At 39.6% G+C, this 18,556-nt stretch overlaps 3 protein-coding genes across 5 annotated transcripts; all 3 read right to left on the reverse strand.

The window, feature by feature from the left end:
• Positions 1–2,698: 2,698 nt before the first annotated feature.
• LOC145501689 (acyl-coenzyme A synthetase ACSM3, mitochondrial-like) lies at positions 2,699–5,867 on the reverse strand. The gene is made up of 4 exons (XM_081481104.1): positions 5,812–5,867; positions 5,268–5,364; positions 3,909–4,031; positions 2,699–3,057 (listed from the first exon to the last, which is right to left on the reverse strand). Exons 1-4 carry the CDS (start codon positions 5,865–5,867, stop codon positions 2,965–2,967), a joined length of 369 nt encoding a protein of 122 aa, XP_081337230.1. The 3' UTR covers positions 2,699–2,964.
• Positions 5,868–7,112: 1,245 nt separating this feature from the next.
• Positions 7,113–9,735, reverse strand: LOC145500745 (5-hydroxytryptamine receptor 1E-like). Its single transcript, XM_081480267.1, has 2 exons — positions 9,070–9,735; positions 7,113–7,461 (listed from the first exon to the last, which is right to left on the reverse strand). Exons 1-2 carry the CDS (start codon positions 9,667–9,669, stop codon positions 7,423–7,425), a joined length of 639 nt encoding a protein of 212 aa, XP_081336393.1. The 5' UTR covers positions 9,670–9,735; the 3' UTR covers positions 7,113–7,422.
• A 1,544-nt stretch (positions 9,736–11,279) lies between these two features.
• On the reverse strand, positions 11,280–18,238 carry LOC145499742 (acyl-coenzyme A synthetase ACSM4, mitochondrial-like). Of its 3 annotated transcripts, XM_081479267.1 has the most exons (9): positions 18,158–18,238; positions 16,595–16,949; positions 16,002–16,082; positions 15,143–15,244; positions 14,982–15,033; positions 14,750–14,825; positions 13,823–13,919; positions 13,053–13,175; positions 11,280–12,746 (listed from the first exon to the last, which is right to left on the reverse strand). In XM_081479267.1, exons 1-9 carry the CDS (start codon positions 18,211–18,213, stop codon positions 12,663–12,665), a joined length of 1,026 nt encoding a protein of 341 aa, XP_081335393.1. In that variant the 5' UTR covers positions 18,214–18,238; the 3' UTR covers positions 11,280–12,662. The 3 variants fall into 3 exon arrangements, with proteins under 3 accessions (XP_081335393.1, XP_081335391.1, XP_081335390.1); XM_081479265.1 differs by lacking the exon at positions 18,158–18,238 and having other exon boundaries at positions 11,280–12,742; positions 16,595–17,185; XM_081479264.1 differs by lacking the exon at positions 18,158–18,238 and having other exon boundaries at positions 16,595–17,185.
• Positions 18,239–18,556: the final 318 nt, after the last annotated feature.

Below are 18,556 nucleotides of genomic sequence, written 5' to 3' on the forward strand. Positions count from 1 at the left end.
AAGTGTCTGTACGACCGGGCTAAACGTCTCGTCACCAAACCATCAGTAATCGCTGGAGAGAAGAAACATCTGTCATCTGTACTTGTTTCTAACGGATATCCCTCCTCTTTTGTACAGAAGATCACAAAGGCACGAACAACCCCAAGAAGAGAGCCTGTCTCGGAATTTAAATCCACCGCCGTTTTACCTTATGTCCAAGGAGTTTCGGAGTCTCTCCGCCGCTGCCTAGAACAACAAGGCATTCGCACCGTCTTTAAGTCCGACACGACACTTCGGTCACACTTAGTGCGACCAAAGGACACCGTCAACCCGGCTAAACAAGATGGTGTTGTCTACAGGATTCCCTGTGAGTGCGGCAAAGTCTACATCGGGGAAACAGGGAGATCTATGCAGGAGAGGATCAAAGAACACGACAGGGATATACGACTCGCCCGAACCCAGACCTCCGCCGTTTCTGAACACACCCACGAGACCGGCCACTATCCTATCTGGAATGAGGTCAAGTTTATTGATCGAGATCCTCACTGGTACACACGTAGGGTCAAGGAAGCTATTCACATAAGACATCAACAGGGATAGTGGAATTGAAATTCCTGAAGCATGGATACCCACGATCAAGAAGCACAACAACAGGAGCACGGTACAACAGCGGACCACTGAGGGAACAGCTACTCGCCGGAACAATGGAACAATAGGAGGATCGAAATGCACCAATCACAGCCGACCTTTGTGATATAAATGATACCGTGCAATCAGTCGACCTTATCGCCTGAAGAAGACTAGCAGTAAGCAGTCGAAACGTCGCGATCTACATCTCAAGTGACTACATCGTGTGACAAACGATAATAAACTTTATTAACGAATCTATTGGTCTTCCGTTTAACAGCAATTCACTCGATATGGCATTGGTAATATTAGAGGAATTTAGGTTACGCGAGAATTTTTCAAAAAATTCCCAGAGCGAGAGATAGAACAAACAAGAACAACTTTGTCAATCCAATTACTGAAATAAGAAGCGCTCTTATCCACAAGATTTTCTTTAGTAGTGTATGTAGGACTACATGCGGTCCAATTTGGAAATAATTGGATGAAATTCCAAATTGGACTGGGATTTAGTCGTATTACTTATTAATTATGTTGCATCGAACCTCTCCATATTTCATTGGTAAAGGAGCTACGTCACGGTTTGAGCGTCTGGAAAAAGTTAACCTAAATTTTTCAAGTTTGTCGTTTATAATCCGACTTGTCAATCTTTTCCATCGTTAACCATCCTTGTTTCGCTATGGCTTATTATTATCTCTTTAGTGTTTTTTTTTTTTTTTATCGTAGTAAAATATTATTTTCAGGTTTCCTAAAATTTAAAGGTAATTTTGTACGTGGCCAAAATAACTCAAAATACAGTGACTGTGCTCACTCTAAATTGAGAATTAATCTGGACCGTTTATAATAATTGATAAGTAATCGTGCACACACTTGCGTGGGACTGACAATATAATTATATTTATAGCCTTTCTGGGACGAAAAAAAATACTTCTTCGTTTGGTTTGATCTCTAACCCTACGAACATTCATTGATAAAATATCTTATATCGCGGTGCGGAATACTAGAAACTTCGAGGGAATATTTCAAGTGTCTCATTCTAAGTCACGATGATCTTTAATCGCGGCGATAACGCGCCGCTATTTCCTAGCCTTGTTCCTCTGCCTTTTTTCTTTCGGCACAGAGTTTGACGAACTTTTCGGACACTGTTTTCGTGATCTGATCTTTTAAGCGACGATTTCAGGGCAACCATCGATCTTTTCTCTGATTCTCTTAGAGACTCTATTCTTCATCGACTAACATTTCTTTGAGCTCCAGGCTAGTGAGTTCTTCGACTGAGTAAAGGCGTTTACCATTTAACTAAAAATTTCGAAAATTTCGAAACGGGGACAGATGGTAAGGCTTGTTTTCCTATGAAACCATATTTTGCAAGCCTTCTCCGCTTCACCACTAGAGCTGCGTTTTCCGCGTTCACAAAACTTTTTGCCCGGTCGTGAAGCTTACACTAATAGTACACGATTAGCATCAACGGTTACGAATTAGAGCTCTGGGCCAATGAAAATTACAAAAATATTTTGGATAGGGGAAGGGGTCAGTTGTTCGCCTGACAACTCACATTTGAGAGAACTCAGAGCTACTTTTAAATAGAATTTAGGCTCTACGATCGCATGGTTAAAATACATTGTCAGCTAGGTCAATGACAATTTGCCTGTGACAACGTATTACAAGAAGATCTGTTTTTGTGCGCGTATATTTTTCTACCAATAAACGGCGATTCGGGTGACCGGTACAATTACAGTGGGTAATAGTTTTTTATAGAGATTTTCTTCATCTTCAGTAAGAATGAGTAAATAGACTCCTGAGTAAATAACTATATGTCACATGCCAGGTAGGTTGGAGGGGACTGGAAAAGAGTGAGTTGCCATAGAAACAGAATTTGTTATAGCCGTATGTGCGTTGCATTTGACATAGTCATTTACTCGAAACAACAAAAATTATGATTTGTTGAGTAATTTTATTTTATATAGACGTAAAAGAACTAACTTCATTGTAAGACTTTTTGAACGAACATTACGCTGATCTCCCTTAGGTTAGTCGTAGTTAGACCGAAATTTCGGACTCAGTGTATGCTATCTTTAACAAATTTATGATCGATTTTATGTAAACGACGTAATCTGTTGATAAGAAAGTAATTGTCAAACATTAATTACTAAACTTTGAATCATTTGATCATTGTTTCTCTTTCACCTGACGCTAAAGTAGACTTTTAAAGAAGTTTAAAGAGGTTGAGAATCGCGTGGGAATCAACAACAAGTTATTTTTAATAGTTAATTTTCGTGGTATTAATTAAGAGCTTTTGTAACTACGCTTAAATCTAATCATCCTGACAGGGTTCAGCGTTTTTCCCATGCAATATTTTGTTCCTTATTTATTAAACTGATTCCACTCCTTTTGTTTCAGTTCGTGTCGGTTGACCTTGCCAGTTAGTATAGAGGGAAATGCATCCACAAATTCTCTCTGGAAAAAAATAAACAGGGCAATGTTAGTGTTGGTTCCTCCATGCATGACATTTTTTAATGTAGTCATTCAAGCTGTAAGCTTTTTCCTCAATATGTATTCAGTTAATTTCAAAAACAACAAATCCATAACGCCCCACCATAGTGCGAAGGGGGAAGAGACTCAAACATTTATTTAGTGACTGGTTTAGACTTAACTAGGTTTCCAAGCCTCCAAGTAATTGATTTCTTTTGCTCCTCTACTATTAATGTTACCAGGCACTTCACTCTTTAAATCACTCGGAGATTTTATTTTGTTAAATATCCTTAAAGTCGTTGATTTCACCCTTGGATCACTTGCAGAAAGTTATTCTGACAGAACTGAAAACCTACATTTCCTGCTTTCCTGCATAGCGTTCAGCTGGACCCATTTCTTGCAAATTGACTCGTGTCGCATTTGCTGTTTCTCACTGATATACAAACGGTAAGGTAAGGTCAAGTCTGTATACCAGTCAAGTGGCCCATCAGGCCGGAGCTTATCCCGGTTCTGTAGCAAGAAGCGACTAGGAATATTTCTACTACCCCCTGGATGGGACGCTAGTCCATCGCAGGGTTACCCCCAGTATTAAGTTCGCCGGTAGCCATTTATGCACCTGGGTAGAGAGAGGCACTGTGAGATTAACGTGTCTTTCCCAAGTACACAACACAATGTCCCCGGCCAGGGCTCGAACCCAGACCGCTCGATCCGGAGACGAGCGCATTAACCATGAGGCCACCGCGCCTCCCCATTGCTAAAGTCAGTATAAATTGCATGTATTGATATACAAAACACGCTGACGTGACCAACGAAGTTCTCACAAAATAACTTCTAACCTTCTTTGGGCTCGTCCAGGATGCCATACTCTTTGCCAAGTTATCTTGCAGCTCCTTTATCATCTCATCTTGTTCTTTGTTCTTAAAATCACTGGACAACACGACAAATGCTTTCACGGACGCCTGCGGAATGCACAGAATTAGATCGTGAATACCGCGTTCCCAAAACAAGTTTTCTTTCTCAGACAACTTGAGTAAACTTATGACGGTAAAGCGCAAAGAGCGAGTTTAGAGACAATACGTCTTCGCCCCTTTTGGACTCAAATTAATTTGGTAGACGAAAAAAGTATCTTTAAGCCCTGATTTCAGAATAAATGCTTCATGCTTGTCTTAGATCCATATGTTTCTTTATCGTACTAGCGGAAGAAAAAAAAAACATCTGGAACTCTTGTCTGTAACATGTGTTGAATTGTATCTTGCTAGGAAGTGCGAGACTCAACAAACTCTCAAACAAACTGTGAAGCACCTTCCCCGACGGTAGGAAAGATTCACTCATTACTCGCTCAGAAAAATCGTCATCACGTGATCATTTTTTTTAAAACCGTCAATGAATTCAACGGTCCGTGCTTGAAAGAAAAGCCATTTCAACAGGCGTCTGGGATCCATAGCATCTTTGATGTGCTATTTGCTTAGCGGCGCAGTGTAATCTAGAACCCAGACTTCCCAGCTCGGCCAGCGGTTGCTGGTGGGGCAATCTCAAGATTGGACGCAATCGAAGTTGCAGGTCGAAGTTGCAGGTAGAAGCGAGGCGTTTGAGGTTGGCGACGAAAGTGGAGGCGCTCTCTTCTTCGCGTTGAATGCAATTGTGAAATCGGTATCGTTCGGCGATTAGAAGTTTCTTCGGATCGAAATGGCCTTTGAGAATGGTTGCAAGATCACCATAAGTTTTCTCCGAAGGAGCTTCTGCTGAGCACAGGTCCGAAAGGACGTCGAAAGCTTTGGAACCGATGACAAATATCAGAATTGCTTTGCGTTTGAATCGTTCGCTTGAATCCGCTGGAACACCGTTCGCGATAAAATACTGCTCCAAACGCTCCAAATAACGATTGATATGGGTGGAGGCTGGATCGAACTCCTCTATTTTACCTAAGCCTGGCATTATCCCTTCCTCGTCGCCAGATATGTTATGTTTTCGGGTTAGAAGAGTTCATAGACACACACACAACACACACGCATACAATATGGCGGATCCAACGACAAAGATTGTATTGATAAGAGCACATGGTAATGCACGCGACCGCTGTACACTACGCGGGCTCATAGAACTATTCCAGTTGCTGAATAGTCAAAATAAAACATCTCGATCACTATAACAGTATTATCAAGTATCATTTCAAACAATGACTCGGTCTTCCTGACCTGTCCAAGTGGGTCAGGACTGCTGACCACAGTACAGTCCAAAACCGCTGGGTGTGAAATCAGACATTCTTCAACAAGGTAAGAATTTATATTGTCACTGAAAGAGAATGATTTGTGATTTCATAAATACAGCTAGATACAAACAAAAAAAAAGATGATTGGGGTACAGTGACCTACTGATTAGAGATTCGTCACTTGATCAAATGACCACAGCCGGAGAACACGGTTGTTTACCATTTACACGGAGAAATCGGTTCTTAAAAGGTTTGTGCAAATGGTAAGCAAAAATACCTGATGGTAAGTTCCGTTCGGATTGCCATTTACCATTTACTAAAAAAAAAAAAAATAAACAATTTACCAAAAGGGACAAGGATGGGTTAAACGTGATCATAATTCCAAGAATTGCAAATGGTAAGCAAATTTTCCACTCGGATATTTTGGTTGGAAATTTTGGAAAACCTGTCAAGGCGCTCCGCTTATTGCGCATTTTCCGGTAGTTTAACGTCATCGCTTCTGCATGCATTGCGTGCCGTATATTTTTTACTTGATGTCGTCCGTGTTGTCATCTTTATTAGAGCTGTAACAAACTTTCCCTTCCATTCAATTCATTCCGGAAATTTCAGTCAGAATGTAAATGGTTCGAATGTAAAACCCTTTTGACAAACAAAACATTGTCATTCTTCACAATAAACTTTTAATTAAAGCAGCGAAATTAAGAGGATAATTTCACTTTCAATACAACATAAAGCGAAAAGCGTTACACCGTTGGCGTTAACAACACAAGTGAGGCTCTGAAACGGTCTTTACATGCTAGATATTACCTTGGTCGGTCGAGCCATTCACATTCTGACCGAAATTTCCGGAATTTTCGGGTAAGTGGTGAACAACTCGTGTTTCACTAGCTTTCACTGACAAAGGTTCACGATCAAAACGTCATCTCGGTGAGAAAATAACATGCTATGGTCATCTATTAGCAGTGTTTGTTACAGCTCTAATGAAGACGACACCAAGTAACACCAAGTAAAAAACATTCGGCACGCAATGCATGCCGAAGCGATGACGTTAAAGTACGTTTTCTTAAGGTTATTCCCCTGAAATAAAACTGCCAATAGATTTCTGTTCAAACTTTGTCCACTGAATATTTATCGTATGAGAACTTTAATTATAGAATAAACAAGGGGGCTTGTCCATGCTCGTCAAGGAGCAGTGAGACAGTAAAAATGTCCCATTTTAGCATTATTTAATGCTCATTACATGAGTCCAGACTCATGAAAACACGCCTCAAACTACAGTCAATACTTGTGTCGGACGCAGATAAACTTTTTAAGTTTGATTTTGACGGACAGCTGAATCCTCGTTAAAATATTGGAACCAAATTGCTTGCCACGGCTATCAAACTGCAAAATAGAAAAGACTACAGTGCAGCTGCTATTTTCCTTATTTTTTCAATTTTCAACAATAGAAATCAGATCAGTCTTTTCTCACGCAAAGCTAATGATTAGTTGATTAAAATGACTGAAAAAAAAAATTGGGGTGCCCGAGCTCGTTAGTGAGCTATAGCCATTTTTCAACTGACGGAACTCAATATCAAGGCAAATCCGCCATGTTTTCAACATGCGCGTACACGAGCGCGCGCGAATGACGCCATAAATTATGCGCAGTAAGGATGCGCAATGTAAATGTGAGGAATCACCTTAAGTTCTGGCTGGAAAAAATTGAAAAAAGCAAACAAACGGATATTTAAACGTAAGTAAACTTAACTGAAGGTATGACCCCTATAGAGTGAAGAGAATTGAAGGGAATGACACAGAATGGAAAAAAAAAAAAATGCACATGGGAGTGACTGGAGAGAGCAAAATCCTTTGTTATTCCAGGTCGGTTGTAATTCAATGTGCTAAACTCAAAACTTCTAAATAGCACTAAAAGAAGTAGTTTGTGCCTTCCACGTTAATTATTAGCTATTTTAATAACCATGTGTGCAACTTTAAAGATCCATTCACTGCAGTTTCAAGTCACAACAAGGTGGCTTACTACAGTTTTGATGGATTATAACAGCCCAACTTCTAATTATTTTGAAAAATGTTCCAAGATGTTAATCCTTTGCCTATTTACTGTTTACTTAAGTCTTTTACCATTCTATGCGAAATTTGAAGAATTAAACGTCAACAAATGGCCAAAATGAACGACCGGGTACCTAAGGAGAGACTGGGCACTAGTAGGTTAAATCACGTTTTTCTCAAATTCTACCCTTATGACCCCACCTCAATAGAATTTAGAACATATGCATATAAAAATAATTCATTTTACTCTGTAATGTACCGGTTAATTCGAATTTTCAACTTCCTCCTGTGGGCAACCCCCCGGGCAGTAGATATTTTGAATTTTCGGTTTGTCAAATTCCCATCCCCTGGGCAAAAATTGGTCTTCATATGCCCCTTCCCGTAGGAAATACTTGGAGAAAAAAATCTAGTAAAACAGAAATTAACGTGATTTGGATATATATTATTCTACCCTTCCTTGACACAGAAAATAGAATCAAAGCGGTATATCTTACCTTGCAACGCAACACAGAGGTTTTTCAGGCCCTTTTTCTCCAGCCAGGAACCCACAAACAAACAGGGTTTTCCCTTATTAACGTCTCGATCTCCAAGATTTCTACCGTGATTTCGATCAAGGTAAAAACGCGGAAATTTTGCTAAATCCTCTCTTATCCCTCCCATATAGTGTCAAATTTCCGCCTTCCTTAGCCACGGCAACGGGCTGTTAATTAAATAATCGGGTTATGTCGGTTGGGGAGAAAGGTTGTTAATGTGTGTATTTATCCGGTGTTAAGATGAATTATGTTGGGAGAAAATTGTTAGATCCAAAGTCTACTAAATGTTTATGTAGAGTAAATTTCTTGCATAAAGCAGGATTTTAAAGTGAACCTTTATGCTGAGAATGCTGAGTAAATTTCTTGCATAAAGCAGGATTTCAAAGTCAACCTTAAAGGCTGGATTGTAAATGTCTATATTTTAAAACAACAACATTTATTTACACTTAAACTGACAATTTTTTTTGTTAATGTCCATTCTTGTACAGTTAAAACACTCCTTGTTAAGTGCTGGAAGTTTATGATTCTGGGCATGCCCACTTGGTTCCCTACTCAAAACGTTGCTGCACGGACTCTGGGTTAACGTTGTGTTCCGCCGTTGAAGTGCGTTTCTTGCACATTTTTTAAAGTTGCTTCTTTCACCTCGTCTTCTCCGTTAGTTTTGTTTTGTTGTTGGTTAGTTATGTTAGTTATGGCTCCAGCTCCACTTTGTTTTGAACCAAAAAGTCTTTTTTCAACCTCCTGAGCTTTTGAAAGAGTTTTTCTCGACAGCAACTGAATGAAAGCGACGCGAAAGCATCTTATTCTAACAGCATAAATCAACGGATTAAACAAGGAATTTAGCTCGAGTAATGAAGAAGTGACATTAAAGACGACATGTCTTACATTTACAGGGATTGTGTTCTTCGAGGCTGCAAGAATGACAATCCAAATATTTGTTGGAATATAACACACAAAAACTGTAAGGAGAATGATAGGTGTTGTATAAAAGGATTTCCTATTTTTAAGCAACTTTGCCTTCGCTTCCAAGGAAACTTGATTAGTAATAATTTGTTTCTTGTTTCGGCGAACTTCTTTATGTACAGTAACATGAAAATATATCATTGCGGGGATGAAAACGAAAAGTGTCACGAATACTGTTAATGCTGACATAAATTGTCTGTTAGCTTCAGATATGAAGTCAATGGGAAAGATGATCAGTGCACCAACCCATGACAGACCGGAGGCCATCATGATGCACGCTTCAGTTACCAGACTCGTCTCGTATGCGAGGGAGTGTTTTATCGCCAAATAACGTTCCCCGCTCATCACGAACAAGTGATAGAGCGATGCCAAAGTGCACGTAACGCTCACGGTCCTAGCTGCGACGATCAGAGTACATAGCACGTTTGAAGTCTTACCGCCTTTAAGCACCAAACCAAAGGTTGCGATTTGTAGAGGTTGAAGAACTAGTCCCACAATGAAGTCAGTTGTGGCTAAAAAGCAGAGAGCGATGTTAGATTTGATGCGAAGCTGTCGTTTTGTTTTCACCGCAATCATCACCAAAATATTTAACACAATGGTAAACGGACAGGTGAAAACATTCATGATAGTTTTGACGATGAAAGTAGCAAACACACCTGGTGAAACATTTGTTGGGTTGAGAGGGAGAAAGTCAAAAGCACAGGTAAGTGTTGTGTTGCTGTCTTCGGTGAGATTCATCTTGGCTAGGCTGACAGACTCTTTGCAGCGATTGTGCTGCTGTTGTTCAGAAGAATTTGTGCACGAGTATATATTGCTCAACACAATTAAGTACGTGGATGTTTTCATCGATAAAAATCTACATTTCTATGATTGACCTAATACTTAAGAAATTTGAGGAAAATAAAGGGAGAAAGCGACAATCGACCCGTTCATGGACACAATATTCATTGCAACAGCTGGTTTTTGTTGAAAATATCTTACTTTGCTGTACTTATTGATAATGAAAAAGACGCAAACTTTAATACATTTGGTTTGCTATCTATTAAACAGCATGTACTCCGTTGTTACATACCAGAGACCTACCAGAAAGCTCAATGTTTCGTTTCAACTCACGGCTGCTCGAAGTTTTTCATTAATTTTCGTAGAGTTTACGTCCGGAAAGGAATGGTGTTTTTTTCAGCTTTTGAAGAGTACAAAGTTCCCACGACGTTTCGCACTATTTTTATTAAGCAGTGAAGAAAAAGGAGGAAATTTTATCACTTTGCCAGTTACTGCTTTACTCTAGATGATCTACGTGCAAAAAAAATTCCCAGATTTGAAACTTTCATCTGGAAGCGAAATGAAGGCTGCACTTCACTTGTGCTAGCATTATTTATACGCAACATTTTACTGAACAATAATAGTGTTTTTGCTATACTCGAAGAAAAAGATCCTTCCGTTCCAAGCTAAATCAATTTCCAGAAACAAAAGTCCGCTATAATAAAACAACACTACAAACAATCTGGGAAGCGATTCGGATTGGTTAAGCCAGTTTAATACGCAATATATGATAAAATCTCTTATAAGAACAAGACGTCAATGTGGTTTGTAAGGAACAATGTCTAACTGTCTGTTATCCTGATGACCCTTTTGCTTTCCATTGTCTACGCCCACTCTGTGCGCTTTGCAATCAACTTACTGGATGAATGTAAAGGGACACCACCATGAAAATGACCTCATCTTCTCTTGTCAAAACCTATTGGCATATTTTCATTCAAGAAGATCTAAAATAGCTGTTTAGTCTTTAAGACTGAAGATAAAATGTTTTATTTTCTTCTCAAGCATATGAGCGGGCCGGAATCCTAAATCCTCGAATTTGATTGGCTAATCATCCGCACGTGAGCGGTCCAGCTTTTCACGATACGGCCCACGGGCCGGATTTTTTCCCCGCTGCCTAAATTTCGCTCCTAAAAGTTAGCGGTAATCGTCAATCTTTTGCCTTTTTTACACATCCATCGACAATTAGTCAACGCAAGTTTATCTCTGTTCACTTTAAAGTGGCAAGGAAAGTCACTGTAAGTAAATTCAATTGAGTGTTTTGAAGTTGTGAGAGTTTGCTTGGTTGTTTGTAGCTTGGCGCTGTAATCCTGTGTTTCTCTCGCCGTAAAATTTGAGTCAATTTCAGTCGAGTTTCCCTCTCTAAATCGTTGCTGTATTTAGGAGAATTTCTATGGAATACACTTAACGAATTTCCTCGCTTTCTGCTATTCAATTTACGGTAGAAAAGTCTGATTTCAAGTGATTTTAAAAGCAACGACTGACAGAAATTGTTTTTGTAGTAAAACTTCAAACTTCGCACGAAATTTCACACCGCAAAATTAATTTTGAAGAACTTACCTGGTAAAATAAATGCAACTAACAAAAAGTAGTTAGAAAAAAATCTGTTCTTTAATACATCTTTGTTTGTCTATTATCTGAGTTACTCGCTCGTTGCCAAGATTTTTTTTACAAACCGTTAGTAGATGGCGCACAAGCGGATTCAATGACAAGAGCTGCGTAAACAAACCCATATGTACTCTGTAAAACCAATTTACTGCAGCAAAAAAATAAACATGTTATTTGCTCGGGCTTGAAAATGCTTCCCTCGGCCTGCGGCCTCGGGCAGCATTTTCAAGACCTCGGTCACAGTTTTTCACTATACGGACCTCCCAGCCGGCAAATAACATATATATAATGAATGTTCTTCAGTTGGGCTGACCCAACGAATAGTCAGAGCTTCGCGGTCCTTCACTACATCAAAGGTATTACCGAGCCTCTTTCTAAGAATTCTCAAAAGTCATGATATTCGAGTAACCAACAAACCAATCAAAACACTACAACAAGAGTTCCCTGTTCCCAAGTTTCGACCTCGGGTCGACGACCAGTGTAATGTTGTTCACAAAATCCCTTGTGTGTCTTGTCCCTGGAGTTACATCGGTGAGACAAAAAGATCGTTTAGTACAAGGCGAAAAGAACATATCAGAAATACTAAACAATGTGCTAAAGGCTCCAATGTAGCGAAACATGCCTGGACCTTTGATCATACCATCGACTTTAACAATGCTGAGATAATTGACAAGGGCAACAGCCGCATTAGAAAGACGCTGGAATCCTGGCACACAGCGAAAACGGCCGAGGCCGACAACAATTCGTGCCCTCTGCCGGGACAATATAACATTCTATTTATATTCTATTTAATATATGCCATTCGCTTGTTATATTCAAAAAAATTTTTAGGTCTATTTTATCATTTCATTTTTGTCCGTCGAAGACAGCAGACTGGCTGTTGAAAGTTCACAACTTTGAACAATTTTACCAGAGAACGTTTTTTACCTCTTTTATAATGAATCCTGGTATCGGATCTTCAATATTTTTGCGATTTGCTGTTAAATTGAAAAATTCTGAACACTTTTCAAAATATGTAATAAAGGTCCATAGTGTCTCGGAAAAATTTCTAAAAAATTAAATTTTACATTTAATTTTCTCTCCCTTCAGCAATTCAATATGTAAGGATGGAGGCGGGTGTAGGGGATATTTGCCTTATTAGCAAAAGCGATTCAGTTTCTGATCAAGCTACAAAAAGATCATTTCTGAATATTGAATTAACAAAAATCGTATTCTAAGAATCTAGCCAATCAAGCCTGTGTCTCCAGAGCCACATTTCACTCGTGTCAAGGTCCCGCCGGCTGAGAAGAACGGGTGGCTCTGGGGACGAAAACTAGTAGTTAGATGAAGTGAGTTTCTTTCTCGGTATTAAAAGTTTTTGTTTGCAACGTCGAAATCTAAGCATCCTAATAGCGCTTGATTCCGTTCCCATGCGATTACTGGTTCCACTCCTTTTGTTTAAGGTGGTTTCGATTGACCTTGCCAGTTAGCGTAGTAGGAAAGGCATCCACAAATTCTATCTGGAAAGAAATAAAAGGACAATTAATGTTGGTGTTTGTTCTTCCATATATGTCATTGAGCTAGTGTCCGTGCTAGGCCAGTGTTTTACGTGTACGTGAGTATATCTATTTCTAGATGGTGATTTTGACAGTTGATTGATGGTTCCAGTTTGGGCTTTAAGAAAGGACGTGAGCAAACTTTGAGAGTCAAAATGATAAATATAAGTAAACAACTTTATGTAAGTGTCAAATGTACCAAGCACTGTTGCGCTAACTGGGGAAACTGTAAGTAAATAAACAAAGAGTTTGCAGTTAAACATAACTGACCTTCCTTGGGCTCATCCAGGCTCCTGTCTTCTTTGTCACGTAATCTTGCAGTTCCTTTATCATCTCATCTTGTTCTTTGTTCTTAAAATCACTGGACAACACGACAAATGCTTTCACTGACGTCTGCAGAATGAAGAGAATTAGATCATGTAAAAAAAAAAAATGTATACGTAATTGGCCACTCCCCATCGGGGATTTTCGGGACCAATGTAAACAAACAATGATAAATAAATATTCAAATAAACATAACTAGGTTAAGAATCCCAACTGGCGGGAGGCAGACCAGTTGGCTAGTTACAAGCGTAGTCGAGAAATTGAACTCGGGGCTATCGAGAACAACATCACTAGCGGTCAGAACGGGATTTGAACCCGGGACCTACGGATTTCAAATTCGGCGCTCTAACCACTCGGCCACGCTCCCTCCCGTTCCCAAAACAAGCTTTCTTTCTCAGACAACCTGAGGAAAATCAGTTCCAGGAAGCGTGAAGAAATGCCAAAGAGTACTTTTTCGCCTCTTTGGGAATCAAATTAGCTTGTCAGACGAAATGTCTTTTAGCCTTGATTCCAGTATAGATTCTTCTTATTGGTTAATTTTAGCTCCAAATAATTCTCTACCGTCGAAATGATAGGTATTTGCTATATGTCATGATCTGGTTTCAAAAGGCTTCTTGCAATGAATCCCTCTCGAACTGAACGTTTATAATCCTTGATGTACTGGAACTTTGAAGCGAATTATCATCATTTTTACTCGAACAACAACTATTCCTGACCTGTCCAAGTGGGTCAGGACCGCTGACCACAGCACACTCCAAAACTGCTTGGTGTGAAATTAGACATTCCTCGACAATGTATGGATTTATATTGACGCTGAAAGAGAATAAAGTCTTTGAAATAAAGTCTTTCATTCGGTCGGTCGGTCGCTCACTCGCTCACTCGCTCACTCGCTCGCTCGCTCGCTCGCTCGCTCGCTCGCTCGCTCACTCAGTGAGTGTCTCTGGCCAGAGGCAGGTCACGTGATCCAATGCTCACAGGCACATTCTTGTTGTCCCATTTCGCGAGCTTGCTTTGGAAAGGGCTCACATTCTAAAGACAGCCGTGAAAATAACCTCCAGGCGCTTCCTCTCCAAGATAAGTTGTTTTTGCAGGCGATAATAACGACCGAAATGTTTTTGCGTAAGTCACATCTTATTTTTGTATCGTATAAAGCTGTGACAGAGTGTAATCTGCATTACTAACCTGTCAAATTATAAGCAATCTAAAACAAGAAGTTGTAGCAGCAAAACAAACGCTTAGATGTGCAATGCAAATGGCTTCCTAGATGAAGTCTCTACCAATTTAATATGGTCCGTATTGGAAGTAGATAAGTAAATGGATAAGTTATAGACCTTTTTCATAAATGGCTGCCAATTATAAATTCTTTTGTAAGTATTAAAATTGGCCTGACTAACCTCGTTTTTGAGTTGATAATTCAAAAGAATTTTACTCCCAAACAAGTTTTGTGCGGCTAATTTAAATGCATACAAAAGAATTTTAAATTGGCAGCCATTTATGAAAAGGGTCAATTGGTAGCTTTTAAAGTTAAACTATAAAGGACAAAGTATATTATAAATGTTCATATTTACTCCTTACGTTCGATGTCGGTCTATTTGCAGGAAAAAACCTCGTACTATCGGCTAATCAGTACTTTTTTTTCTTACCCGTTAACAAAGATGATGTCATCGGTTCGTCCTACAATCCAGAAGTAACCGTCTTCGTCTTTATAGCCAAGATCACCTGACCATTTATAGGATAGAAGTTTATGACTAGGATTATCTAAAGTTATGGTCAGATCATACAAGTTAACCAATGTATGTCAACTGAATATTGACCCAACATTGTTTATTCCACAGACGTCAACCCTAAAGATGAACGGGAAATGAATTCACCAACCTGTGATGTAGAAGTCTCCTGAAAAACGAGCTGCTGTTTTTTCAGCATCGTCCTGTTGATAGAAAATAGCACTTAGTAGCGACTAAGTCATCAAGAAAAAGTCATATGGTGAAAAGCATAATTTAAAATACTGTTTGGCTCAGTTGTAAGGTTTAACTCACCACATAACGACTAAACAATCCCACAGGACGATAAGGTTTCACACGGACTACAATCTTTCCAATTTTTCCTGGACACAGTTCTTGGTTGTTATCATCAATAACCTGAAAAAGAAATGGAATAGATTACGACGCGTGTGAAATTTATAGGACTAAAGCTGCATACATAATTGAAACTGCATAAATCGACGAATTCAAGCACATTAAAGTAGCGTGCCGTTTTCTTAGAGCGCAAGCAGGCATTGCAAAACGTAGCAAATCCTTTCAACCGATTGTATTGGTTCCAAAAGGCTGTGGAAAATTCCGATTTTGCCTATAATCTACGTGGTGCCAAAACATTTTTAGCGAGTGCAAATACGTCACAGACTGTACTCAAGATGTTCGCACCTCCCGGCAGGCAGGTAAAAAAACCACTGGCGGAGTAATACACAACTGATTGAGTAATTTACATACTGCAAGCGGTGGAATTAATGCTGTGAAGTCTGAGATACCAATAACTGGTGTTAGACTGGGAAAATGTAAAACAATTTCTGACTAATGTTTGAGTAATACTCAATAACTGTGAAATGGAGAAGAAGTAATAAACACAATTGACCTGGATAAATTAATTTTCAGTTGAACAAACGGCATGTCATGGCCGTGTTGTATTTTAAAGAAAGTGGAAAGGTTTATAACTGGACTCGGTAAACGATGCCCAACGTTCCATCAACAAACGCGCCTTCTCACGTAAATGCATTCGTTATCTGCGTGTTGCATTCCTCGCAGTTTCCTAGACAGAGACGGGTAAGAAGGACTTGCATGACATTTGAGTCGCAAGACTCAAATTGACTCAATGTAAAGATGAAGTGACTGCACAACTTACTACCACATCCACGCCATGGCATGCTGGACCCACGGAACCAATTCGGTGCTCCCCATTCCTTGGTGTGCAGGTTATCGGACCCTTGAGTGAGGACGTAAAATAATTTAAATTCCAAAGATATTAGTATGCTACATTTGTGAACAACATCTCTTTATCGCATAGTCAGAAACAATATCCCTTTCGGCAAGCTGTGTTGTCCAGTCAAATTTATATTTCTAGTTATGAATGTGATTGTCCAATTAAATTGCTTGGTTAACACTTCTTGTTTACGAAAGTGTGTGTTCGCCATTTTGTTGAATAAATGGACGATTCAAAGTTGTTTTTTTTCTCATTGTGAAAGAAGTGACAACCCTTCCTGAACAACGTGTTTAAAGTGTAGTGAGAGCGTGGGTCATTAACCGGCTAGTGAGTTAATTACCCGGGTTAACTTCAATGTTGTCCTGCTGGTGTCAAGGAGCAGGAAACAATTTTAACATGAAAAACGTGATTATTCTAGGAAAGTTTAAATTTCAAATACAAATTAAACACCGGTTCGTTTTGCTCATCAGCCATACTCTAGCTTCAACTGTAGCCCCCGCATATTCATAACTAACCAGTTCTGTTTGCCCGTAAACTTCTCTGAGGTCAATCCCAGTTTTTTCTTTCCATTTGAGCATGACTTCTTTGTTCATTGGTTCACCAGTTGTAATGCAACTACTTAAACTTGGAAAGTGGAAGCTTTTGAGGTCCTCTTTTACTGCACCGATGTAGATACGTGGTAAGAAGAAGACAGACGTAATGGGAAACGTTTGGAGAATTTCTAACGCTTCTCTGGCTTCTATGTCTTTGTAATGGGCAAAGATGCCTGCGCCAGCAGACCATGATGATATGGCCGAGACAAGAAGTACAGCCCAACCAGTTGAACTGTGAAACCAGCATAGATCTGACTGTATAATTCCAATCCCATGTCTGTAGAAGACAGTCACTAAGTCAGACAAACAAAGGGAACAACTTAAGAAGAAGAAGAAGAAGAAGAAGATGATGATGATGATGAAGACGAATAAGAGAAAGGACAAGATGACGAACAAGAGGAAGAACCACATAAAGAACACGAACAAGCTAAGAAGAAAATGATATTTGTTTATTATTGTCTTTTCCGCCTGTCTTTCTGTCTGTCTGTCTGTCTTCGGTCGGTCTGTCGGCATGTTTGCTACTCGAATAGTCTTGGCTTCAGAAAGTATGACCAGATTTCCGAAGGTCTGAGAACCCTTAAACGGCTTACCGTAGCCGACAAATTAATCATGTTTTAAATTACATCATAATGGTACACAAGTGTCTAAATGGGCGGGCCCCAAACTACCTAAATGAAAAATTCACGCGAAGATTCTACGAAGATCTAAGCCTGCCAAGATTCAGACTGAAAACAGGGCAGAGATTGTTCGCATTTAGGGAAGCTGCACAATGGAACACGCTTGACAAGAACTTAAAGGACATAACGGACAGCAGACTGTAAAGAGAGCTTCAATAATATGTACGTAGAGTCGAACCTCTCTAATACGTCCACTGAAGGGACAGAGTGTAGTGTCCGTATTAGAGAGGTGTCCGCATTGGGGAGATCACTATGATGACGCCATTTTTAAATCTCCTCTGATAGTTTAGAGTGTCAAGTAACTAAAATCAGGCCCAAAAGTGACATTTTGACATGTTCCTGTGTTGGTGTCAATTCGTGTGAATGTTTGTGTAACCGCCGACAGGAAATGGTGCATACTGCAAATTATCGATACCTGGTTCCCGGAGTGGCCGCAATAAAGAGGTTAAATTTGTCATGAATTTGCTCCCTAGGGCCGAGATTTAGTGTCCATTGTCCGTTTGAGAGAGAGTCCGTATTACAGGAATTTTTAGAGGAAACGTATGAGAAAGTTGTTCGGCACATAGGAAACTGTCCGTATTAGAGAGGTGTCCGTATCGAGAGGTTCGACAGTATGTCTGTCTGTCTGTCTGTCTGTCTGTCTGTCTGCCTGTCTGCCTGCCTACCTGCCTGCCAGGCTGTCTGTCTATCTCGTGGGTAGTTGGTTAGTTGTTACATTGCCATCAATTGTATGTGAATTAAGAAAAACAAAGGATAAGACTAATTGCAAAAGAAATAGATTCTTCAACTAATTAACCGTAAGACATACTTTTCCATGTCTGCACGGTGTCGAAAGCCCCAGCTTCCTTGTGTACTCTCGACCATTTTTGAATTCCCTGTTGTTCCACTGGTGAAGACTATAGTAATAGGTGTAGAACTAAACGACTTGACCGACTAAGGAATAAAGGAAACGATGACTAGAGCATTGCCATGATTTCTTGTGGGGACGGACTGGTGTTCCAAAGGGAAAATCAATCAATCAATCAATCAATCAATCAATCAATCACATTTATTTAAAGAGGATAGCACATAATACTTCGCAAAACTAATGAACCTGTGGCAATCTGAATAAAGAACAATTAATTAAACTAAGTTAAAAGGTCAATTCTTGTCACTTCTAATACTAGGTCTAAAAATAATTATCTAAGAAAGGAGTAAAAATCCTATC

Source organism: Orbicella franksi, chromosome 10 (assembly GCF_964199315.1).
Source record: "Orbicella franksi chromosome 10, jaOrbFran1.1, whole genome shotgun sequence".
Lineage (NCBI taxonomy): Eukaryota > Metazoa > Cnidaria > Anthozoa > Scleractinia > Merulinidae > Orbicella > Orbicella franksi.